Source organism: Capricornis sumatraensis, chromosome 11 (assembly GCF_032405125.1).
Source record: "Capricornis sumatraensis isolate serow.1 chromosome 11, serow.2, whole genome shotgun sequence".
Taxonomy (NCBI): domain Eukaryota; kingdom Metazoa; phylum Chordata; class Mammalia; order Artiodactyla; family Bovidae; genus Capricornis; species Capricornis sumatraensis.
Window position 1 is genome coordinate 40,412,009 of NC_091079.1, and position 25,532 is coordinate 40,437,540.

At 44.5% G+C, this 25,532-nt stretch overlaps 1 protein-coding gene across 1 annotated transcript in view; it reads right to left on the bottom strand.

Moving 5' to 3' along the window:
• The window catches only part of ST18 (ST18 C2H2C-type zinc finger transcription factor), a 60,837-nt gene extending 35,618 nt beyond the window's left edge, over positions 1-25,219 (bottom strand). The window contains exons 1-9 of the mRNA XM_068983420.1: positions 25,154-25,219; positions 24,491-24,561; positions 22,625-22,824; positions 14,232-15,026; positions 8,411-8,545; positions 7,197-7,287; positions 6,134-6,238; positions 3,161-3,348; positions 745-956 (exon numbers count right to left, since the gene is read on the bottom strand). Of these exons, the coding sequence (XP_068839521.1) occupies positions 745-956; positions 3,161-3,348; positions 6,134-6,238; positions 7,197-7,287; positions 8,411-8,545; positions 14,232-15,026; positions 22,625-22,824; positions 24,491-24,561; positions 25,154-25,219 (1,863 nt within the window). The remainder of the gene's footprint in view (positions 1-744; positions 957-3,160; positions 3,349-6,133; positions 6,239-7,196; positions 7,288-8,410; positions 8,546-14,231; positions 15,027-22,624; positions 22,825-24,490; positions 24,562-25,153) is intronic.
• Positions 25,220-25,532: the final 313 nt, after the last annotated feature.

The following is a 25,532-nucleotide window of genomic DNA, read 5'->3' on the forward strand; positions in this document are numbered from 1 at the left end:
CCCCATCACTGTTCCTCTGGAGCATCACGACTCCCTCCTCAAAAGCCAACACACAAAGAAAGGATCTCTGATTTCTATTTTCATCAAGACATCCTAAACACAGATGTCTACTTCTCCTTGTTAGTTGGAGAGGAGAGGTTATTAGAGAAAGGTGATTAATTTCGTGAGCTTCAGAAAGATGGGAATCTTCAGAAACTTCCTAGAATTTAGTTCTGGATTTGAATTTGGGCCCTGAGCTCTCAAGAGCCCTTGATCCTTCTCTTGTTGACTTAATGGACCCAGGTTTTATGATGTCCTTTGAGAAAACTACAGCATCTCAGACCATTTAATGCTCTATGATGGTTCTACACACAGTAATGAGATGTCATGAATTTTGCCATGTTTTACAAGTGGCAGTTTCATTAAACACATCCTACCATCTTTGATTCTCAGACAGCAAACAGTTTCTGCTGTTCAGACAGAATAGTGCTGTCTGTGTTCATGCTGCTGTGGCCAGGACCCCAACACAAAAAGAGGTTTGGAATCCACTGGGCTCCCCAGCCAGTCTCCACACCCCCCCACCCAGCTTCCTTGCACAACCTGCAAATGGGCCCTGGTCTCCCTGCTCCTTGAATCCACCAGGCTTGCCCCTTCCCAAGACAAAGGGGGCCAGGCCACAGGGGTGGTGAGCATGGCCAGGATTGCGGAGGCAGCCCATCCTCACGGCGAGCCGCTGGCCCCCCTCCGGGCTCTTGGCCTGCCTACCTTGGCGTGCAGACCCTGCTGTCTGTTGGCGAGGATGTCGGCGGCTTCCCGGCAGCGGGTGGACAGGTTCAGGATGGCCGCAGCTGCTGCGATGTGGGTGTCTTCACTGCGCTGGCCGGAGCTGTAGGAGCTGGCACGGCCTGGGCTCTGTGTGTGGGCGCCTGCACTCGGCAGCCGGGGGGGAAATTTCCCTGGACTGGAAAAATGCTTCGCTGTTGAAGAGAGATTTGATTAGCAATTGCACAGACATGGATTTACTCATTAAATAGACTTGTTTCAAAGACAGAACTTCTTGCATGAAAATACGTGAAGAATACGCAGAAACACAATCCATTCTCTCTGGGTACCTTAAATGAATGTTATGCAGATTGGTTTTCACTGGAGTTCATAGATCAGACAAGGTGACTGCTGAGAAAGGAGGCCTATTCACTTAATATTTTTTGCATTTGCACGTTTTATGAGAAAAACTCTAACTCAGGTTACTGGGCGCGTGCTCTGGCAGCACAGGTGGTAAAAATGGTAGATTCAAGTCTACGCTAGTGAAACTTATCAGGGACTAGAGAGGTGTAAGGCCACAACATCCACAAACAGTGTAGGTACGAGAACCACGAGATCCCTGTGGAGGAAATGGACTGTTTCATATTTGTTCTCACACTAACAATTTATACTTAGATTCAGAATTGCATGCTTTGCTATTTGTTATGCAGGTTTGTTTTGTGCTTAAATCAGTAGAAGTTTCTCTTCCTCCAACTTGGTGGACCTGAGTAGATGATGAAGCTTTTTTTTTTTTTTACTTCATTTTTGTGTTCAGGAGCAGGGCAGCGAGTAGGGGTGGGACTGAGCCCAAGTTCTCAAGGTGAACAGAAAAACACTGAGTTATCAAGGCTGAGTCCTCCCTTATGCTTCTGCTATGGGTACCAGGGTGTCCCTGAGAGAATTAAACATGTTTCTCTTTACTCTGGGTGTTTGCAAACATCATTCAGGGACTGGGAGGCACATCCGAAATTTAATGTGGGCTATAAAGACATTTGGCCGTTTTACTGTATGCAGTGTTTATTTTAAATATTTGATCATTATTTTTCATAAAATGTAGTTTAAAACATTACCAAATGTTATTCTTGTAGTTATATAAATGTCACTGAAAATTCTATTTTTTAAACCCGCATCCAAATTATATGAATATTTAGAAGGCTCTTATTAACTAGTTTCACATGAATTAAACATATATGTATGTGTGTATATTTTATATATATATAAAATAAAACTATCTCCATATAGATACAAAACACTGTGTGTGTATTTGTGTGTATAATTTTCCCCTTGAATCTAATAGATTGTCAGTGGTTACCTATGTTGGTTATACTTTATTTTTAGTAAGAACAGGTAAAACAGTCTTTTAGAGTACACTGTACTCTAGTTGACAGACACACTCCTTCCTAGTCTGTTTAGCCAGCTGTTGGGTTTTATACCGCATTCAAATTCTTTGAAAAATTTGATGATTCATATCACAGAAGGGAGAAACATTCTGTGTTCCCAAGAGCACCACATCTAGGTAACTATGCTTCAGATCAAAGGGAGTCTGGGGCTCTGCGCAACTCTGTGAAAAATTCATGGTCTATTGAGGACTCCAACTGGAGGATTATTTCCCTTTGTAGAAATCATTCCTGGATTTATTCCCAGGTGAAAAATCTCACCTATTCTTTAGAATATTCAAGGACTCTAAACAACTGGAGAAAACTGTTAGTAAAAACATCAAGTTTTATGTGTTCCAAGTACCTTTGCATTATGACCATCCATACAAATGTGTCATTGTTAGAGAATGAACACATTTCTGCATTAATTCTTAAATCTGTGGGTGAACATCTTCATAGCCACACTTTTTTTTTTCCTAGTAAAATCTTGACTTTTGAATTATGAGTTTCCTCTTAGACCTTTCACTTTTTCTCTCACCTTAAGCCTGAAAGCTTTTGCTAATGCAAGTAATACTTTAAGTAGTATTTCGCTATTTTACCTATTAGATATTCATAATTTTAATATGAATTTAAATTACTGTATTATAATAGCTATTGCAGTTTCCAGTGTACTAATCCCAATCCTGGATAAGTGAGAATTAAATATTTTGTCAGAATTACTGTATTTAGATTCAACAATGGCACCATATTTATAGAATAATTAAAACACAAACTATTCACCATATTCTGTGTAACATTATGTAATATCAATAGTACTGATTAACTTAATTGTTATTCTTATTTCACTATATATTTTCTCTCCTCCCAGAAATAGTATATTACCTATTAAATATTGCTAAATATTACCAATAAATAATATATTACCTATTTAAATGCATCCCCTCCCATAACACACACATACACAAGATACATTTTGGGGGATAAGTATTGGAATTCAAGCTTACATTCAGGAAATGGTGGTGTTTTCCGACCTGTTTGTACAAGGGGGCATTTACCAAAAACCTGGGCATCAAAACTGGCGTAATCGAAGGGTACTTTTCCAAACTTCTCTTGCTCTTTAGACACCGTGGCTCTGGGAGAGTTGATGGCTTGTGATCGGAAGTTGAATTCGATCTGCTTCACCAAGCTCGTCCTGAAGAGAGAGGCACAGAGCTCGAGAGAAATAGGAGGACACTCTCAGTGAGCGTCCCAGAGTCAGAATATAAGCAGGGTGGATATGTCACACCTGTGGGTGCTACAGAGACATGCACTGGGGAAAAGCCAGACAGGGAGGAGGGACAAGGAGGTGCTTTGGGCCCTGGGTGGCCGAGTCGGGGGGTGTGGGGGGGCAGTTGTACATGGTTGGTCTGAGTCTCTCATCAGTAACAGAGAGAACATCATCCTCCACTCATTAACAAAGATGCTTAAGGAGCAAGTATGTGATGTCTATTTGCACTCTGAGCTACTTAGAGAAAAGGGTCATGTTACTACCACCAGGGGACTGATAAGGCGCACGCATCCCACTGTTCATCAGAGTAGCCGTGGAAGTCACGACCGTCGCTAGTGAGGAAATGCCATCATATTCTGTTTGGCAGAGCCAGCAGGACCCTGACGTCCAACAGGGTCAGTGTCAGCACCAGAGACTAGATTTCTGAACCATGAACTTCTGAGCCTTTTTACTTTTTCCCCCCAAGTTCAGAATAAATGCTTTTGCTGTGTTAGGTAGTATTTCAATATTTTATCTATTAAATTGCCATTGTTTCAATATGAATTGAAATTACTATAATAGCTATCACATTTTTCAATAGAGTTATCTTAATCCAAGCTAAATATGACTTAAATATTCCTTTAGAATTACTGTCTCGATTAAACCAGGGCATCATGTCTGTGTTGCACCAATGTCAACCAAGGAAAACACAAATATTGTGGGGCTGTGGTCTAAGGCTAAAGAACACAAATATACCTTTCACAATTTAGTAGTGTCAAAATTTATTATTTTTCTTATTTTTCCCACCAAAACATACTTTGCTCATCAGAATGTCAAAGTTTCTGTGATATGTCTTGGATTAGGTAAAAAGCTTGTGAGTGCTACATCAAAATATTTAAGTGATTAGTTGATCTTGTTATGGCTTAAATAACTAGATTTATAGCCCTAATATTGCAGCAGTGTTCTAGCCTAAAATAATACATCTCTTTTAAGAAATGGGCAAAATGAAACAATGCTATTTCTGTGTTTGATAAATAATCTCCTTAGGGAACTTCCCTGGTGGTTGAGGGGTTAAAAATCCAACTCCCAGTACAGGGAAAACAGGTTCGACCCCTGGTTAGAGAAGATCCCACATGCCATAGAGCAACTAAGCCCTTTTACCACAACTACTAAAGCCCTCAGGCCTGGAGTCCACGCTCTGCAACAAGAGGGAAAGAAAGTTAAAATGTTAGTCATTCAGTCATGTCTGACTCTGTGTGACCCCAAGGACTGTAGCCCGTCAGGCTCCTCTGTCCATAGGATTCCCCAGGCAAGAATACTGGAATGGTTCGCCATTCTCTTCTCCAAGGGATCTTCCCAACCGAGGGATGGAACATGGGTCTCCTGTATTGTAGGTGGATCCATTACCATCCGATCCACCAGAGAAGCCCCTGCAATAAGAAGCCACTGAAACTGGAGAGCAGCTCCTGCCTGCCAACTAGAGAAAGCCCTGGAGGGAACAAAGACCCAGCACAGCCCAAAAAAAACTTACTAAGGGAGGACCTGGAAAATACAGTAATACTGACAAAAACTCTTGATTTTAAACGGATAGCTACTCAGGAATTATCATGATCTTTGCTTGACTTATCTTTTTCACTCATGTAATTTTGATTCTTGGCAAAGTCATGCCAATTGACCCTTTTAATTAAATCTACAGAAGCAAATATTAAGGGATACCGTATCTTAAAAATGTTCCTAATAACTGTTTTTCTCAGCTCAGTGTCTCAGTAACAACAATGAAGATCTGGTTATCTGTTGTAATCCTGAAATCATTTTTTTTCCTGCATGTGTGATTTTTGTGTTAATAAGTGCATCATTTCACACTGTGTGGTCCTCTGTCATTATTTAGATGTATGTAAAGCCCTCCAAAGTGCTTGAGAATGTAGAGGACCCAGGACCAACAAGAGGTATTTTATTATCAGTTACCAGTTTGGAATGAATTTCTGTTTTAAAGAAACTATATGCATATCTGAGAGAAGGATGAATATATAGCATCACATATTTTGAGTAATGAGATTTATGAGATGGAAAGGTTACATCAACCATAAGATGGTGCGTGCCTGACTCGGGGGAAGGCTTACATTGAGTGAAACAGAACTTTGATTAATACATACTATTATATGAAGTGAAAGTGAAAGTCGCTCAGTCATGTCTGACTCTTTGTGACCCCATGGATATACAGTCCACGGCATTCTCCAGGCCACATTTCTGGAGTGGGTAGCCTTTCCCCTCTCCAGAGGATCTTCCCAACCCAGGGATCAAACCCAGGTCTTCCAAATTGCAGGTGGATTCTTTTCCAGCTAAGCCACAAGGGAAGCCCAAGAATACTGGAGTGGGTAGCCTATCCCTTCTCCAGCAGATCTTCCCAACCCAGGAATCGAACTGGGGTCTCCTGCATTGCAGGCAGATTCTTTACCAACTGAGCTATCAGGGAAGCCCATGTTATCATGTACTTCATATCTTTTTGATTCATCCTCATTACATAACACTGCATGCAGATTAATTTTAAGCTGAACTTCTGGAGGGTCTAGCAGTTCATTTCAGTGACATGATGATGAACTGGGCCGGCCTCTCAAGTGGACAGTGGCTGCTGCACACTGAAATGAAGGTGGCCCATGGTGCTGACACATGGGGGGCGAAGGACCCTCAGTGTAGGGTCTCCAAACACAGGGAGCATAGGGGACTGTCATACCTGTGACCCTGCTCAGGACACTGTCCGGTTTTGGGAGAATCAAGCTGACTTTTGTCCTGGGACATAGCCAGTTTTTCAGCTGCAGCAATTGGACAACCAGAAAGACTGTTAAAAAAAAAAAAAGTGGGCAGATCTGAGTTAAAAAGAGAATGTAATTTGCTTGGGCACCTACCTCACTCATCCTTGGCGTGCACCAAATGTTGTCGTAATAATATTAATAGTTCTCTTAGCATCATTATCATCCTAAAAGATCCCAGAGGGCTTTGCAAAACTACTGTGTCAACATTTGTCCCAAAATCTCATCTCAGAGGTAATAGAAAACAAACTCATTTAAAAATCAAAATATTATGTAAAGGAGATATAACTGAATTATTTGGAAACTTGGTGATATTTTAAGTATTAACAGAATGCACTCATCCAATGGCAATTGTCCAGCTATAGATAATTCCATGATATAATAGCTTAGGGTCTATAGGCAAAATGTTAGGAACTTAATTTTACATCTTAGTTTAAATGGAGAGTACAGAATATAAGTTTTCTGGCAATATGCATATGCATCAAATAGTATCTCATGATTACATAATCTATACATATTATATATAAAACAATAAGCATTTTACCAAAATATTTACATGTATGCAATACATAAATGCACATATGTGTTTAAAGTTAGTTGCAGTCTCTGTGGAATAGCTCTCAATGAAATGAAATGATGTTTACCTTCAGGAATCTGAAGTTTTATGGTGACTGCTTTAGTGCACATTGGATGGGGTTCAAGAGAACCCCTAAGCCAGTCTTTCCAGTATCAAACAGCTCTGGGGAGGTTCAGAGCAGAGGTCACACTCTGTGTGTGTCCCTATATGAGTATCTACCCCTGGTGTTCAAATATGACATTTTTTGTTGGCTGTTCTATGAAAATTTCTAGGGAAATAATAAGGTATTTTATTTATTACTCTCCACACACTGAGAATATTTCTTATCTATGTCAAGTGCTAACACAGTTGACAGTGATCCAGCAGTAGTGATAACAGAGGTTAAGTCCCTGGAGTCTCATTTGTATTACCTCCTGTGCGTGTTGCGGTTGCTGTTCACATGCCCTCGTCCCGTGCATCCCGGGGTGGGGCACTTGAGCACATTTTCGTGCATGGCAAGAACTAAGCACAAAATGGCACAGAAAAGAAAAGAGCAATTTACTACCAGTACATCACATGCCAAGAAACTGATATCTCAGCTTCGCATCCAAATGAATTTAGTTACAATTCAGCTTGCTCCCTTCCCATACAACTTTGGGTTGAAGACCAGAAGCCCATGCGAACGTCCAGTATTAAATGTCTTTGGGGCGGCTGGCACTGAGACATGCCCATCAGGGCAGGTTGTATGGCCTAAGAGGTGTTTCAATAAGAGTCTCCAAAATAGAGGACGGAGCCTGCAGGTATTTCAAAGTTTAGGAGCAGCTCTTCCCTCTCCTCTCCCTCCAGTTTCGGGGCTCATGGTGGGACATGGGTGGAGGGACCAACAAAGCCCTCACTCTGCAAAAATGTTCTGGGCAACGCTTCAGATGCCAAGTGTCTCTGCTGTCAAGGAGGAGGGGGACACAGGTGATGCTCTGGAATCCCAGGTGAGAAAGGACCACAGGGCACACAAATTGTCACTCAGGCCTTTTATCTCCTGTATATTCTGATGCCTTAACACTGGGGTCTTGCTGACTCTGGGGAGATGATCCCACCTGCAGCTCCCTAATTCCCAGAGGTTGTAAACACTTTTCAAATGCAAACCAGACAGTTGGAGTCCACGTCTGACATACTCTCCCATCTGATTCTCACTCCAGGACACTCTCCACCTGTTCTAACCCCCAGGGCCAGGTCCCAGACAACCACAGACAGCCCCCAAGCTCCAGAGCTCCCAGGAAAAGTTCCAACTTGTTGATCTGAGACCGGCTTACTTCAGCGAAGGCTCTTGCCAATGATTCGTCCCCACTCTCCTCAACTCCCCACCTTCCCCTCTGGCCCTGGTGCTTCCCTGGGGGCCCTGCCTGGCCTGAGGAGCCCCCTCCTCTTGGGAACTGTGAGAAGCAAGTTATGTTTACAACACCAGTCATCTCTTGATCTATTGGCCTCACTGCACCCCAATGTTTTTATGAATACGCTGTATTTAAAAACACCCGGCTAGACGGAAATTGTCTTGACACAGAAAACTTGGTGTGTCCATGTCTAATCCCAAACTGGAGGAGAAAGTGGGCGACCCCACGGACTTCTTCCAGGGCTGGGCGGCACTCACTCTCCAGCGGGACCCGCACTTTGTGGGGGCACCCCGAAAGGCTGCGGTGGTGGGGGTATAGTCCCGTCACGTGCCCTGTGCCGTCACACCCGGGGATGGGGCACTTGGTCTCCCTCTTCTCAGGCCTCGGTGAGTCTACGGAGGAATTAAACGGAAAGACAGCTGGTCAGTCCTCACCTTCCCTTCAGAGAGCAGCCCTTGCGGGGGCGGTCTTCTCATGCTGCTCAGCCTCCACATAATAAACACACGCCTCAAATCACCCTGAATAAGACCCTCCACTAAGACCCACGGGAGCAGAAAAAGTGCTTTCTCTCTGATTTTCTTGGTATCTTAAGCAGAGGCTGAGACAGGGCGAGGGTGTGTCGAAACACAGAGACGGTCTCAAGCTGTCGTGTCAGGTCGTAGTTGTGAAAAGTCAGCCCTACACCAGAGGATGAGTAGGCTCCAGAAAAGAAAAAGAGAAGGAATTTATTTAAACCCACACTGTCTCTTATTGAGGGAATCTGGAAAAGCCAGGCTCAACCATCACACGATGAAGAAGCTGTCCTATTTGAGGAGGGACTGCCTGGCCAGCCCAGCGGGTCCTGGTGGCAGGTGCAGTGGCCCCAGGGCTCTGGGTTCCAGCCACATTGGGAGGCTGACCTGACAAGAGGTCACCTCTCGCCAGTCCCGGCTGGTGGACAGGGCCGCAGGGGCCCGGGAAGCCCAGACCCCCATGGTCCACAGCCCTGGATCAACTTGCAGCAGCCACGGAGGAGAAGGGACCATGGTTTCACTCCTGGTGCAGAAACTGAAGACAGAGGCCTGGCAAGGATGCATTCTTAGGGGAGACCTGCAAAGTGTGGGAGCAAGAGAGTGGGGCAGCCTGGAGTGGTTTACAGGGCGCTGTCAGAACACGGTAGGGGATGTGGGTAGACCACATGCACAGCTGGTAGAGGAAAGGGACACTTAGTAACCCACACAGTCAGGTGGCCTAGAGGGCGTGGGCAGAAGACTGCTCAGGGTCCTCATTTCCCAGCACACACGAGGCTGGGGCTTAGATAATAAGTGTGAGTATGTGCGCCTGTGTGTGCACGTGTGCACCGTCATGTCCGACTCTGCGATCCCATAAACTGTAGCCCAGCAGGCCCCTCTGTCCATGGAATTCTCCAGGCAACAATACTGGAGCGGGTTGCCATTTCCTTCTCCAGGGGATCGTCCTGACCCAGGGATTGGAACTGTGTCTCCTGCATCTCCTTCATTAGAGGCAGATTCTTTACCCCTTAACCACCGGGGAAGCCTGAGGGTCAGATCAAGGATTACATCAATACATAAAATAAATGAGGACTAAATACGAATATGTTTATATTCATGACTGAGAGGGTAGATAAGCTTAAAAGCAAAATGCATTCTCAGAGGTGAAACTGCACTCTTAACTAGTGAGTGAAGTGACAATGCCAGCTTGGGACAGGTCTGCCCCTCACATCCCTCACATCAGGGCTTCTAGAGAACCAGGACCAGAACAGGCAGAGAGGGCCTCAGAAAAAGGACCAGCATGGTGCAGAGACTGCGGCTCGTCAGAACTCCATCGTCAGGAATCAGGAACACGTAGTGCTGAGAGTGAAAGTCAACAGTCCACGAGGTCCTGCTGCTCGGAAGCCACAGGCGAGGGGTGTGGGCATGGTCCCAGCTGCGAGGACACCAAGGGCCATGTGCTCCAGCTCCAGAAGTGGCACGGAGCGCCAGGCAGCGCTGTCCGATGAATATCATGGAAGCAGACGTGCCTCAGTGTGGCCATGTCACCCCAGTTTTCAGAGGGTAAACGGTGCTGGGCAGATGGGCACAGCAGGTTGCGTGTAATGCAATTATTGGGGGCTGGGTGGGGGTGCTGGTTTTAACAAAGCGGGAGGAGCCAAGGACCCTTGGAGTTAGAAGTGCTGCCTGGGGTGGGGGGGCCCGGGATCGGCAGGGAAAGGACGTGGTTGGTGGAAAGGGATACTGGAATAGCCAGTGTGCGTGTTTCCAGAGACAGCATTTAATGCCAGGATGTGGAGACTATATTGTTTTCTGTGAGAGACAAAGGGACGTATGAAGAGTTCTGACATATTGTATGATTTTGGGGGGCTATTTTTCACTGAGTCTGAAAATGCTGCCAAATTTCAAGTTCGTTTGGGTACAGAATGTCTGCAGAAAGCTAGTCAAAACCCTCAATGTTTGATTAACATGAAATTAGGATGGGGGGTGCTGACACCCCACGAGAGCGCATTGGAAAGAAGAAGCGACCTGAATTCTGATGGCCTCCCTCCCTCGGATCTTGGCCAGGTGAGGCCGCATTTCCAAACCACGGTGAGAGGTCTGGCCATGCTATCTGCCTGCGGGAAGCCAGAGGGGGTGTGGGAGATAAGGGAGGCTGGCCCCTGCCCAGGTGGGGGCCGTGTCTGCCAGCCTCTCTTTGTGGGAACAAATATGCCCACAGTGCTCTCTAGGACCAGCCCCGTGCCTGAACCAAGTGCAGCAGCAGCTCTGGGGATGACAGGGTTCTCTGGCCTGGCTTTTCTTTCTTCATTTTCTTTCCTGGATGCTGCTTAATGAAAATGACCTTGCACTCTGGTGACCTGACATCCTGATGGACTCGTGGGCTTGTTCTCATGGCTCCCCTTCACCCTGAAAATGTCACAGGCTGTAGAATAAATAATACGGTGACTCTACTTACCTTGCCACCCAAAATCTCCCTGTGGCTGGTGGCAACAGGACAGCCAAACCCGGTAACTTAAGACTTGAGTGAAACAATACTTTAAAATCCTAGTATTCTCAGAGAGCAAAGTCCCATGCCCGAGGAGCATGGGAAATTAGTGCTAACTTGCCGTTGTTTCATCATTCAGTTTGTGTCCAACTCTTTGAGACCCTATGGACTGTAGCCCACCAGGCTCCTCTGTCCATGAGATTTCTCAGGCAAGAATACTGGAGTGGGTAGCCATTTCCTCCTCCAGGGGACCTTCCTGGCTTAGGGATTGAATCTGCATCTCTTGTTTTGGCAGGTGGATTCTTTACCACTGAGACGCCTGGGAAACCTGATGTTTACTTAGGTGCATGGAATATACTCTCAAGAGAAAAAAAAATAGCTCCTCTTATGATCCCACACCAGGGATGAGAGGAAGAGTATGAACTTGGACATTCTCTGGAAGAAGCCTGAAGTCCCTGCAGTTGGCTTCACTGTTCTGCCTGTTTCTTCCTGTCTGGAATGAAGTTCCCTGCATGGACTTGACACCCCAAGGCATGACCTCACCCCCTCCACACACACACACACACACACACACACACACACACAGAGGCTACACCGTGGACTCATCTAGTTCCATCAGCGATTCTCTAAGCCTCCACCATGACCTGGATTCCCTAACTCACATTCTTTTGCCTTGCTAATGTTTGTAAACAAAAAACATTTAGAAAGTTCTGTAAAAGAGACCAAAGAATTATCATGTGTTTTAAACTGTGGAACAAAGTGTCTCCGAAGTCGAGATATCAGTGGCTGAAGATGCCATCAGTTGCAAGAGGAAACATTATTCTGTGTGCCAGTGAGAAAGGAAAAACAATTGAAAACTGAATAATGGCACACCCTTCTAATTTTACAGAGGTGCTAAAATGGGAAAACTGTGTGTCTTAGAAGGGAGGAAATAGAGTGCTTTGGAAATGATGGGGTTTGGAAATAGGAAGTAAATTTCATCTTTTTTTCTGATTTTGTTGTTCATTAAAACACATACACATGCACACACACACACACACACAAACACACTCATGGGTAAGTTTCCAAGCTGAGTGTAAATGGAGTGCTCAGGGCTGCTTATACAGCATCCTGCCCCAGACTACATGCTGGTCCTTAATGTTCAGCCCTTACAGTATGTACCCAAAGAACTACTTGTCTTATCCCTCACCAAATGACATTGTTTTACTCTTTTTTCCTCAGAGATGAGTTGCAACACAGTATTAGACAAGACTGCAGGTGAGTACTAAAATGGATTTAAAATACCCTCCTTATTTCTCGGTAAATTTCAGTGATCAAAACATCTCGCCAGACAGCACATTATTCTCATCAATCCTGCAAGTCCCCAAACTTGGCCTTCTCTATGAAGACATAGGGATATTCCTCCCTTAACTCTGTGATTCTCAGATTTTACGGTGTCCAAGAATCGCCTCAGGAACTTGCTTTAAAAAAAGCAAGTTATGCACATGAAAAGATGCTGAACATTGCTAATTATTAGAGACATGTAAATCAAAACTACAGTGAGGTACCACTTCACACCAGTCAGAATGACCATCATTAAAAAGTCTATGAACAAAAAATGCTAGAGAGGGTGTGGGGAAAAGGAACCCTTCTGCACCATTGGTGGGAATGTAAACTGGTACAACCACTATAGAGCACAGTATGGAGGTTCCTCAGAAAACTAAAGCCAGAGTTACCATATGATCCAGCCACCCCACCCCTGGGCACATATCTGGAGGAAAATGTGGTTTGGTTCAAAAGGACATATACACCCTAATGTTCATTGCTGCACTTTTCATTCCATTGCCAAGATATGGATGAGCCTAAATGTCCACTGACAGAGAATGGATAAAGAAGATGTGATATGTACATGCAATGGAATATTACTCAGCCATAAAAAAGAATAAAATAATACCATTTTCAGCAACATGGATGGACCCAGAGATTATCATACTAAGTGAAGTAAAAGTCAGACAGAGAAAGACAAACATCATATGATGTTGCTTATACGTGGAATATAAAAAAATGGTACCTATCCATGAAACAGACTCATAGACATAGAAAATGAACTTAAGGTTACCAGTGGGGAAGAGTGGGGTGGGAGAGATAAATTAGGAATTGAGGAATGACATATACACACTACTACATGTAAAATAGATAACTAACAAGGACCTACTGTAGAGCACAGGGAATTATACTGAATATTCTATAATGACCCACATGGGAAAAGAATCTGAAAAAGAACAGATATTTGTATATGTGTAACTTAGGGCTTCCCAGGTGGTAAAGTGATGAAGAATCCACCTGCAATGCAGGAGATGCAAAAGACACAGGCTTGATCCCTGCGGAGGGAAGATCCCCTGGAGGAGGATCCAGTGCACTGGAGTAGGTTGCCCTTAAGGACCACCCCTTGGGAAACCCCATTTAACTGAAGGACTCATCACCAGGCCCACACAGTGCAAGACTCGGTGGTGGTGGTGGGGTACATCTTCATGGGAGGTGCAATTTCCCAAAGTCTGAGTATCGATTTAAGGTCTCCTCCAAGCACATTGACTTTCTCATTCAAGTTTGGTCCAGATGCTTCCAGACCCAGAGTCAGAGAGCTTGTTTAAAGCATAGGCTTACAAAGGAATTAGCTCCCAGTCTCGTCCCAAGAATGATGAGAACATCTTGCCTGGCTTGCAAGTAGCCTGATGTTGACGAAACTCCAAGCCAGTGAGATGATCCCAGAAAGAGGGTGGGAAAGAACAGTTAAAATTCAGTAAATACTAATGTACTTCTAACGTATCCAACATACCACTTTTTTAAAAAAGTACCATATATTTTTAAAAAGTCATATTAAGAGAAATACAGTCAATGATTTTTCTTGTGTGTGAAAACCAAGTAAAACCAACCAAGCTTGATCTGAGAACAAGCTAGAGAATAGGAGAAAATTTTTGGTAATTTTATAGTACAAATTAGATTTTTAAACTGTGTTAAATTGTCAAAAAGCTATCTGGCAGAAGCGATCAAATCTCATTCGTTCTCCACTCCCGACTCTAAAGCAATTTTAAATGAAATAAAAGCAAAACTGGGTCTTACGTTTATTGGGAAAGACTTGTCTTCCACCCATGTCGATGACTTTAGTTTGCCTCCTCTCCCCCGAGAGATGCTCCAGCAGAAAGCGGTCCAGGTCTTTGTAGGTGTTGTGGAAGACGCAGCCTCGCTCAGCCTGCAGGGCAATCGCCTGCTCCAGCAGATTCAGGTTCCCCTTGGCTTTCTCCAGGGCAGCGGCCTCCTCCGTCCCCACGGCCGGACACCCACGCCCGTGACCGCGGTCCTCACTCCCTGGGAAAGAGGGCTGGGCTGGGCCATCTGATGGGTCCAATGGAGTGTTCTGAGGGTCTTTCCTTTCTGTCTCTGAATCACACACATTTTTGCAGGCGATAAACTTGTTGCCTTCAGTTTTTATTTCGGGAACTTCCAGTAGGTCTTTCCTATCATCCACTAAAACATACTTTGGGACCCTCGGAGGTTTGGCTTCTTCTGAGAAGTTGGAGCCGCTGTCCCAACCATTCTCCACACTTTCAGAGTTACTGTCGCTGTCGGAGGAGGGCGAGAACCGCAGCTGGGAGTTGTCAGTCTTATCTTTTCCATCGTCGGAAGGAACCAAAAAGCACTCGTCCACTTCGTCCCCCTCTGCTTTTAGAGATTGGATGCCGCTGTCGTTTAAGTTTTCACTTATGGTCTGAACAGATGCACTTTTTTCCAGTGTCCCCAAGTGCATTAGAGATTTGACCACGAGTTCCTGATAACAGCCATATCTGTCTTCCTTCCCATCTGAGTTTTCTTGTGCGGTTGAATGAAACTTTTCATCCATGGGTTTTATCATGATTTCTTCAAGGAGAAAAAGAAAGCCATTATTTGAAAATCAAGAATAAAAATATTTTAAGAAAATTACAATGATCAATAAATAAATAGATACATATACAATGGGCTTCCCTGGTGGCTCAGCAGTAAAGAATCCACCTGCAGTGCAGGAGACACGGGTTCGAACCCTGGGTCAAGAAGATTCCCTGGAGGAGGGCATGGAAACCCACTCCAGTATTCTTGCCTGGAGAATTCCATAGACAGAGGAACCTGGAAGTCTACAGTCCATAGGGTTGCAAAGAGTCAGACGCGACTGAAGTGACTTAGCACACACACATACATATATAATAGATGCAATATGGACTCCATCAGTTTTATAAACATTGGGTAGAAAAATATACACTCTCGACAAAACAAAATAAAATTCAGACCTTAATGTTCTTAAGAATTACCTTTAAAGAAATGAGCTATTTGAATTTTCAACATGTCAGAGCTAAGTGTGTTTAGTTACTGAAATAAATGCTCAACCATCAGAGTTCTGAATGTGAAATTCACATTACTGTACCTCTTATATTTGCAAGTCTCAGCCAACTGGAAGAAAATCAAATATATGTCCTATTATACATTTTAAAGGAAGTATTCATTGGTTTTCTCTGCTAGCTGGCAATATATTTTCAAAGCTTATTAGCTGATTTTCTCTGCTTCTGTAGTATCCCAAACAAACTTTCAGATTTTATGGAATGTTAGCTAAAATACACAACACGTCTACACAGAGATGATAACTAAAAGAAGCCCTGATCACTTTCATACCTGTAACATGAAAATTCCACACCAAGGGAAACACAAGTACATGGGAAAAGAGTAAGATGGAATAATGCCTTGACCAGTAGCACTGTTTCTGGCCTGGTACCCATGTACACTTATGTGAAAAGGGAGGTAGGGATAGTTGGAAGATGCTGGATGTCAGCTAGTTGTTCCCAGTCCTGATGGTCAAGAAGGCCTGAGACTGAGGACAGGTGCCCAAGTACCCGTCTGTCCTTGTTGTATTCACATCCAGGGCAGCCATCAGTGTCACCCACTTTCCCTCTTGGCAGTGGCCTAGTCGGGGTGACAGACTGTGTGTTTATTTATATACACTGTCCCCGTGCAAACACACCAACTGAGGTTCAGGTCCGTGGGTGCCCCAGCCCCAGCCTGGCACCTGGGGAGGGGTTGCCCAGGGAGCTCAGCACTTGCCAGCCTATGAAATACACCAGACAACCCGGCAGTGGTCCCTGGCATTCATGAAGACAAAAAAAAAAAAAAAAAAAAAAAGCAGGACCATTTCTGTATCTCTACAGGCAGAGTGGGGGATGGGAAGACAAAATAATAAGCCTCCTTAAAGACTGTTAAAGACACCAAGTGCAGGGCATTCTGCGTTAATGCACATCTTGGGAAGGAAGAAAAGCACAGGCGTCCCACGGAAGGGCTGCAGGAGAGGGTGTCTGTGCAGAAGACAATATGCCTTTTTTTTGGGTCCCATTTAATTTTTTATAAACATTGTCTCTGACAAGGACACTCAAAAATACATCTCCATCATCTTCCTTTCTGGTAATTATCTCCCTAAATCAACACTGGACTGCCAGGATCAAGTAAATATTGCCATAGTAACTAAAAGCATTTTTGGATGAAGAGAAGAATTGAGTCACAACACTAGCCCCTTTAAATACCACTGATTATAGGGTGCAGTCCTTTGTTGGGATCTATTCAACATAAACTGAAAAATTTAACATTTTACTTCCTAGAAAAGAGGCTGGCAAAACCCAGCCCATAATATTTGAGAGGACGGTCTATCCTCTCCTGAATTCATATCAGAGGAACTCCAGGTTTAAATAATATATTAAACATAGTCTAAAATGCAAATGAAGTTTTTCTCAATATCACGGCTGGCTATTAAGAGAAAGTGTAAAGGGTTATGATAATTTTAGAGTATTATGAACTACAGAAAACAAATAAAAAGCGTTTTCCGTGAATATGCTCAATTCATTGAACTATTCTCTCAACTCCACTTAAGTACCCACATGTGTACAATAATGATTTATAGACATTATACCTAATTATGCATATTTGGGCTGTGTGAGAGTGCTAACAAAAGCTCTGGAAAGCAACAATTACCTCTGTTGCTTAGCTACATAGTTTAAAATATTCCTATTAAGTGCAGATCGTCGGAGAGGCGGGGTGACAGCCGTGCACGTGTGCCCGACAATGCGTGTCACCGAGCCGCTGCCAATGCGAGCGTTTTGGGTCACTTCCAGTTTCCATAATTGTTTGGTTCAACTGTTGGTTATATGCTAAAAGAAAATATTTATTAATTATTCTTCAGAAAGAGAGGCGCCCTGCCGGGAGAGGTGCTGGCGTGCGGTGTCCGGGGGTTTCCAGGCATGCTCAGCAAACCTGCCAACCAACCTGCCCCGCGCCCACCCGCTGCTGTCACTGTCATTGTCACAGAGAGAGACACTGAGTTCCCTTCGAGCCTGACAGGTCTGTGACGGGGTGCCCAGGCTGCCTATATTCTCTCTGCGCATGCAATTTTATTTTCCGGGGTGGCTCAGTCATCTCTTTTGTGCTTCTGCCCTTGAAATAACCCACGAGGCCTGTGCTGGGGACCCCATTTGAGTCTGGGCCTGGCACGTGTCTGTGTCAACTGCGATGGCTCCTCAGCCTCATGGGAGAGCAGCTGACACCCTGCGGGTCATCAGTAAAGGATGGACACTGTCCCTTTCCTGACGCTGCAGCAGAACGAGCAATGGCAGAGGAGACACAGGAGCCTCCACCTGGACAAGGTGGGCCCTGTCTTCATCTGGAGTGAGTAGTGACCCGCCGGCCATGGGAGGGCCCAGTCTTGCATCTGAAGAGGACTCAGCCCTGGTCGCCACTGTCCACATCACACAGGCTGTGATCACCAGCTGCCTGGGGGACGGGAGGGTCCGTGCACAGAGTGGAGGGAGACTCCCCTGCAGCTCTGAAGTCCAGAGACTGGGGTCATGACCTGTGTGAGCTCAGGCAGGCCAGTGTCCTTGGAGTCCCAGGTCCTCATCTTTAAAGCAATGATAAGGGGCTCCCCTGGTAGCCCAGTGGTTGAGAATCCACCTTTCAATGTAGAGTACACGGGCTCAATCCCTGGTTGGGGAACTAAGACCCCACATGCCTTGGAGCAATGAAGCTGGTGCACTGCAACTACTGAGCCCAGTGCTGCCAACTGTGGAGCCCACGTGTTCTAGAACCTGTGCTCTGCAACCAGAGATGTCCCCTCGTGCTGCAACAGAGAAAGCCTAGAGCCACAACAAAGACTCAGCACAGTCAAAACTTTTTTAAAAAAGGATGATCCGATATCCCAGTGACCAATGAGCCAATAATAAGATATCCTGACAATAAACTGGTATGTCCCTGGTATGATGTCCAGTTACTTATTTCATTTAATCTTCACAATAACTCCAAGAAAGTTACTTTTGAATCTCTTCTACCAAAGGGAAACCAGGGTTCTAGAAAGCTAAGGGCTTGCCCAGTTCACATGGCCAGCCAATGGGGGGGCTAAGAGTCAACTCTGAAGCCAGGTGCCTACTGTTTGCCCAAATCTGGATACTATCAAGACTGAATTATAGGAAAATACTAAAATACACCTGTCAGCTAACTGGTGATGAAAAACAATACAACCTAATGTATAAATAAAAATACATAAAACAAACACAACAACAAAGCAAATCTAACATAGTGCATCTCACAACAACACGTGATGGAAAGTTCCTCTGGTACACTCCTGGGCTTGGAGAGGGGCAACACTTTCCTCATAGAGCAAAAAATAAATAAACTGTTCTTTTGGGGGCCTGATATGCAAAAGCTCACATTTTTTGATTTCCTTTACATCAAAGTCTCTTCTCTGAGGGGTCTGGTAATCCTGAATGTACAGAGCAGTGACTATGCATGTCAGCTGTTCTGCATCAAAACGGCTTAAACAAAAGAGATCCTTCTGGTGGTCCAGTGGTTAAGAATCTGCCTTCCAAAGCAGGGACACAGATTCAAGTCCACGTTGGGGAACTAAGATCCCACACGCTGTGGGGCAACTAAGCCTGTGCGCTGCAACTAGAGAAAGTGCGCACTGCAACTAAGACCCCATGCAGCCAAAACTAAAAATAAATATTAAAAGAAAGAAAGCCTGTGAAAGTCCCAACACATTTTGAGTTTGATTCCTTTAGTATAACTAAGTTTCGGATTTTAGTTCTGTTTCTAGCTAAATGATTTTTACACATAACTTAGTTTTCCAGGGCTCCTGAGTTACGTCAGTTTTGGTGAGAATAAAAGCCCTAAGAAATGAATTCGCCTTTCAAAGTTTTTAAGTGGGAGTGGCTTATCCCTTACTTGCTATTTCTTGAGAGATAATATGTTCAAAATGTCACCCCAGCCCTCAGAGCTCCCAGGAGTGTGAGGAGTTTCTCAGATTCACGAGCTAGTGCTCACAGCCTGGGGAGGACTCCAGACAGTGGTTCACCCCCCCTTCTTTCCTTCATCTGCACTGGGAATGCATGAGCTCAACCTGCCTCCTGATGGTGCTTTGAGCTCGCCTTCTGTTTGGCCCAGTGGAAAAGGTGCATCTGCCTTTTTTGTCTAAATTTTCTTCTATTGCTCTTTTTCTAAAAATGTGTCTTTTGTGGCAACGGGTTTTTGTCGTAGCATACAGGATCTTTAGTTGCAGCATGTGGGATCTAGTTCCCTGACCAGGGATCACACCCAGGCCTCCTGCATTGGGAGCTCAGAATCTTTGTCACTGGACCACCAGGCAAGTCCCTCTTCTATCACTCTTATTGCCCACGGGCAGCTCTTGGAAAGATAACTGGCAGAAGGCACATGAGGCACAATTTTGCCACTAAAGGGACTCAAGTTCATGACCTTAGCTTTCATGAGCTTGTATCCTCTCTCATCACCTAAACTGCCCACTGAAGACACAGTCAGGCACACACCTGGTCAGGTGAATACCTTGGGGCACCTGCATGGTAGATAAAAGCCCTTAGGCTAGGCTTGGATGAAAACCCAGCTCTATTTCTCTCTGGGGGACTTGCTTAGGAGGCTGAAGGCCAGTTAGAGTTTTCCTCTCTCAACCAGGGAAGGGAGCACCTGGGACTGGTCATTTCTGAACATGTGACTTCGTGCCTTGACATGGTGGGGACTTTGCCCAATCTGCCTTCTAAAGGTACTCAGAGCATGAGGATTGGATTATGCAGCATGGTTAGCTGAGAGATCAGAATCTTGCTTGTCCTTCAACTGTCTCTTAATTATCTTCTTTCCAACAGCTACAAGCTCCATCACCTTCAGCATTAACCCGTTTGTCCTCAGTGGTCTCACGTGCACACCTGTAGTCACAATTACACAGTCATGTCACTGTTGGGTGGGTTAACTGATACAATTTATGTGCTCAGGATATAGTGAGAATCAAAAGAAATGGCCACCACAGTGTAAGTTTAGCATATTCATTATTAGTAGTGGTGGTTCTAATATTGAATATAAAAAAGAGTGAACCTTTCTGAAGCTGCAAAGATGTCCATCAGTGCTTATAAGTGAATATTTACTGAGAACATTTGACAGTATATTTTCCTGCTCAATATCAAGCACCTACAATGATCATTCAGCAACAACAGAAGGTGGGAAGCCAGTGGGCAGGTACAGACCTGGTCCTCATGGCACCTGCAAAATGTGTTGGTGTAAAAGATGCCAATTTTCTTAAATACTTGGTAAATTAATGTCAATGGTATTAATTATTTTGTGTGTATATGCTGTGCTTAGTCATGTCCGACTCTTTGTGACCCCATGGACTGCAGCCTGCCAGGCTCCTCTGTCCATGGGATTTCCCAAGCAAGAATACTAGAGTGGGTTGCCATTTCTACTCCAGGGGATCTTTCTTACCCAGTGATCAAACCCGTGTCTCTTGCATGTCCTTATACCTCAAGTCTAACCATACTAAATCAAGGATTTTCCCTGACACTAGATTCAACCTGCAATTTTTAGGAATCAACAAGAAACTGACCAGCCCAAGGAAACAAACAAACAAAAAAGTCAAGGATGATAATTTACAGATGAGCCATGAGGCTTGTTAGATGTATGTTAAATACAGAAAAGCCAGGAAATTTACTCCAACACTAATAAATAAGAATACAATTGTTTTAACTACAGAACCTCACACTACTTGCAAGTTGAGATTACTGGAGACCGATGATTGTGCTCCAAGATTTTCATCCACTCAGTCAACACACTTTGACACTTTTTCTGTTAACTCCTATTGCAATTACTACCATTCTATATGAAGTAGGTTTTTATGACCTAAGAATCTCATTGCCTTAAGCTTGTATAATGTATACTTCTTTCCAAATGACAATTTAATTGGTGTATTTTGATTACTTAAAAACACATTCAAAAAAATGTGTATGTAACAGCACATGAAAGTGAAAAGTGTTACTCGCTCAGTGGTGTCCAACTCTTTGCAACCCACGTACTGCCAGGCTCCTCTGTCTATGGAATTCTCCAGAAAGGAAAACTGGAGTAGTTTGGCATGTCCTTCTCCAGGGGATCTTCCCAACTCAGAGATCAAACCCAGGTCTCTCACATTGCAGGCAGATTCTTGACCTCCTGAGCTACCAGGGAAGCCCATACTTAGGTCTAATAGCAGATACGTACATTTAATTTCACTTTCTAATTAAGTCAAGCTTTAGATCTCCATGTATTTTAAAAACAAACTTCATGTTGATGTATGGCAAAACCAATACAATACTGTAAAGTAATTAACCTCCAATTAAAATAAATAAATTTATATTTAAAAATAAAAAAAAAACTTTTGAGATACTTCGCATGTCCTTCAATGTCAGCCTCATGCACAAAGTGGTCTGTGATGGTCTAGCTCCTGGAGGTATTGTGACAACCAGGTCTAGTGGGTGTGACCGTGAACTGGGGAGAAGCACATCCTAAAAATTTCAAAATAAAATTTGGGATGGGGGATTAAGAGATGTAAACTACTATGTGTAAAATAGATAAGCAACAGGGTGTATCATACGGAACAGGGAATTATAACTCTTTATGGTATACAATTATAACTGTTTATGGTATATAGAAAAAATACTGAACACTATGCTGTACACCTGAAACTTAATACTGTGAATCAGTTATAAACGTCAGTAAAAAATTAACAAAGTAAAATTTCAAAATAGAGACTGCATCTCATATGTCATTTGGAAATGTTGTAAAGCTCATTTTGAGGTTTTTTCTTTTAGGGATTGGACAACTGCCCCCTTGCTGAGTCAAGGTCCTTTTCAACTGCAAGGCTGAGCAGCTTTTACCTTCTGCAGAAAGAGGCACAGTCCAAGCTTGTGCTCCTGCAAACGGCCCAGGGGCAAGGATGCTCTGTGGCTTGTGTTTGACCTCCCTGCAGTAACAGAGGAAAACCAGTCCTTGCTAGCAGATGCTGAGGGAAACCAGTGTCTGGTTTTGATCCCACTTTGGGATGGGCTTTCCCACCACACACGCGGCATGTTCCCCCTAAGGTGGGCCTGGGTCTGTGTGCTGGGGAAGAAGTGAAGTAAGGCTGGGGCCAGGCCCCTTGCTACCTGTGCTGGGCTGATGGTTGGTCTCCAGGCGGCCGTCCTGCCCCTCCGCCTCCGTCTGGTCTGCATGTCCCTCCTCGCAGTCCACGCTGGGGCTGTAGTGTCGGGGCTTCATGAGCAGGGACTTTCTCTTGTTCACCGGGACCCCCACAGCCTGCTCCCCGGCTCTTCTCTTCTTGGCCGTGGTGCAATCGTGTGCAGCACTGCAGTAAGAGACACAGGTTAACAGCAGGGCAAAAGAGTTCACGGCTGCCTGACCCTTGACCATCACCAAGTAAACCCAAAGGAAGTTGTGGCCCAGTTTGGATTAGTTGTCGGCACTAACAAAAACAGCCGGTGAGTTGAATTCATTGAACTGTGTAGATTCTATTTTACTGCTGATCAGAAGAGTTAGAAAAAAAAAAATCATCCTTAATCCTGAGTAAGCATATGTTAATCTGAGCTTTGCCTGGCACTAGACTAAATACCCAGGGACAGATGAAACAAGATTTGCACTGGTTTGTTAATCCCAAGAAAGAGCTAATGTGAAAAATATACCACCAGCTACAAGAAATGTGTCCAGTATGGATAAATCACAAGGTTTTTTGGATAGTTGTTTGCTACTGAAACTGCTTATCTCTGCCACAGTTGCATGTCAAACTTGAGATGCCATATCCTGGGCTTTGACTTGAAAGACGGGGCATTAAGTGTGTGTGGGGGGGTGGGTAGGCTGTGAACATTTGATCAGCCCATCTCCAGGCACAGAAAAAAGTGGAAGGATGCTCATGGCACTCTGCCGTTTGAGTCTCACCCATTTGGCACACAGAACAAACATAAAAGGAGGAGAAAGGAGATAGGATTTCACAAAAATGGACCACAGTTTATCCTTACTCCTGCTCTCATAGCGTTTTATTTGGAAGTCCTCCTGAGGATGGCCCTTTGAAAACACATTTCCTACATATAGCTCGCTTGGCGTCAGTGCAGCTCACTCTGTGCTGAAGTTAAAACAAACATTCTCTTGGTGAGATCTAGGAAGACCAGAGGGTTCAGCCAACACTGAGTCTCTGACATATATTTATTAAATGCTCTTTGGAGAAAAATGTGAGGGCTTAAGATGAAAAGATCCAGAGGAGAGAACCCTGGTCACAGAGTAATGAGATATTATTTATTCCATCTCTAAAAGAAGGTTGAATATTCAGTAATATTAAACAAGACCTTAAATTGTTCTCTTAAAAACATCAATACAGAGAAATACCCATGGTGGCCTGTTTGTGAAAATTATCTGATCATCATCACACACGAATTCTTGGGCTTCACAGGTGGTGCAGTGGTAAAGAACCCGCCTGCCTAGACAGGAAACTCAAGAGACTCAGTTTCTATCCCTGGGTCGGGAAGATCCCCTGGAGAAGGGAATGGCAACCCGCTCCAGTATTCTCGCCTGGAGAATCCCATGGACAGAGGAACCTGGCGGGCTACAGTCCAGGGGGTCACAAAGAGTGCGACATGACAGCACAGGCACAGATACATGAATTCCTGAATTTAGAAGGGTAGATTTTACAATTTCAGAAGAAAACAAGTGCTATTCTTTCTGGGAAATAAAAGATTCTGGAAGGAGGGATAATTCAAGAGGGTTAGAAATCCCTCAAAAAAAGATTAAAAATTGAGAATTGAAGATTATCCTGGTGTGGAAGAGAAGAGCAAGTTTCTGAGACAAACTAATGCGCTTTGGCAACATTTCTCTGATGAGCCCGAATTTAAAGTGACCATGTACAGACAGTGGGGTAGAACAGAATAAGCAAATGAGCAGAGCAGACGGGGGCCTTCAGGAGGAGACTGCACGGCCCGCGCCGGGCCAGTCAAGCAGCACAGTCTATGACACATGTGTCCTACGTCACGGGAGCAAACGCAGACAGAGAAGCAGACCTCCCGGGGCCCACGCCTTCTCTGGGCAGGAGGACGACCTGCGAAAGGGGCGGGACAGGAGAAGAAAGCTCCCAGGAATGTGAAGAGGGTTCAGGAAGCCCCCTAAACCAAGAGAGTTTCCATCGAGATGCTCACAAGATACACAAGGCCACTTAACCGCTATCCAGAACCAAGAAGATTTCTAGAAGACGAAAGAGGCTTCCGGCAAATGACATTCAGATACTAAAACGGGAAAGGAAAGTGGACTCTAAACACCAGTGTAAGCAGAGCATGGGCTCTGGAAAAGAGGCCGGGAAGGTTTATTCAAACAAAGCTTCGTCAGCACCAGGACAAACACTGATCACAGAGACCTGGCTGGAGGCCTTGGCCAGTCCGACAAATACCATTTCTTTCTGATGGTTGGGGTGATGGGTGAGGTGAAACATCTAGTTCTGGTGGGATTCTTACAGATTTTGCCTTATCAGTATATATTATTGAAAATAAGCTATCTCCTGGAGCTACATAATTTGTTCTCATTTTCTTTTTTTTTAATATAATTTTATTTATTTCTGACTGTGCTGGGTCTTTGCTGCTACACGGGCGTTACTCTAGTTGCAGCGAGGGGGGGTCTTCTCTCTAGCTGCAGAGCACAGGCTCCTCGTGGCTGCGGCTTCTCCTGTTGCGGAGCACGGGCTCTAGGGCGCACGGGCAGTGCATGGTCTCTAGAGCACAGGCTCAGTAGTTGCTGCACACGAGCGTCATTGCTCCACGGCACCTGGGATCTTCCTGCATCAGGGATCAGACCCATGTCCCCTGCACTGGCAGGCAGATTCTTTACCACTGAGCCACCAGGGCAGCCGGTTAATATTATTATTTTGTTAATGTTTTTATCCGAGTTTATTTAGGAAGACAAGGAACTTCTCAAAATCATGTGACCTGTAACTTGTGGGGCTGATATTTGAATCTGGCCTGCTGGTCCCCAAAGTTCATGCTCTCCCTACATGTCGCCAAATCAGAACAAGGAACCTGG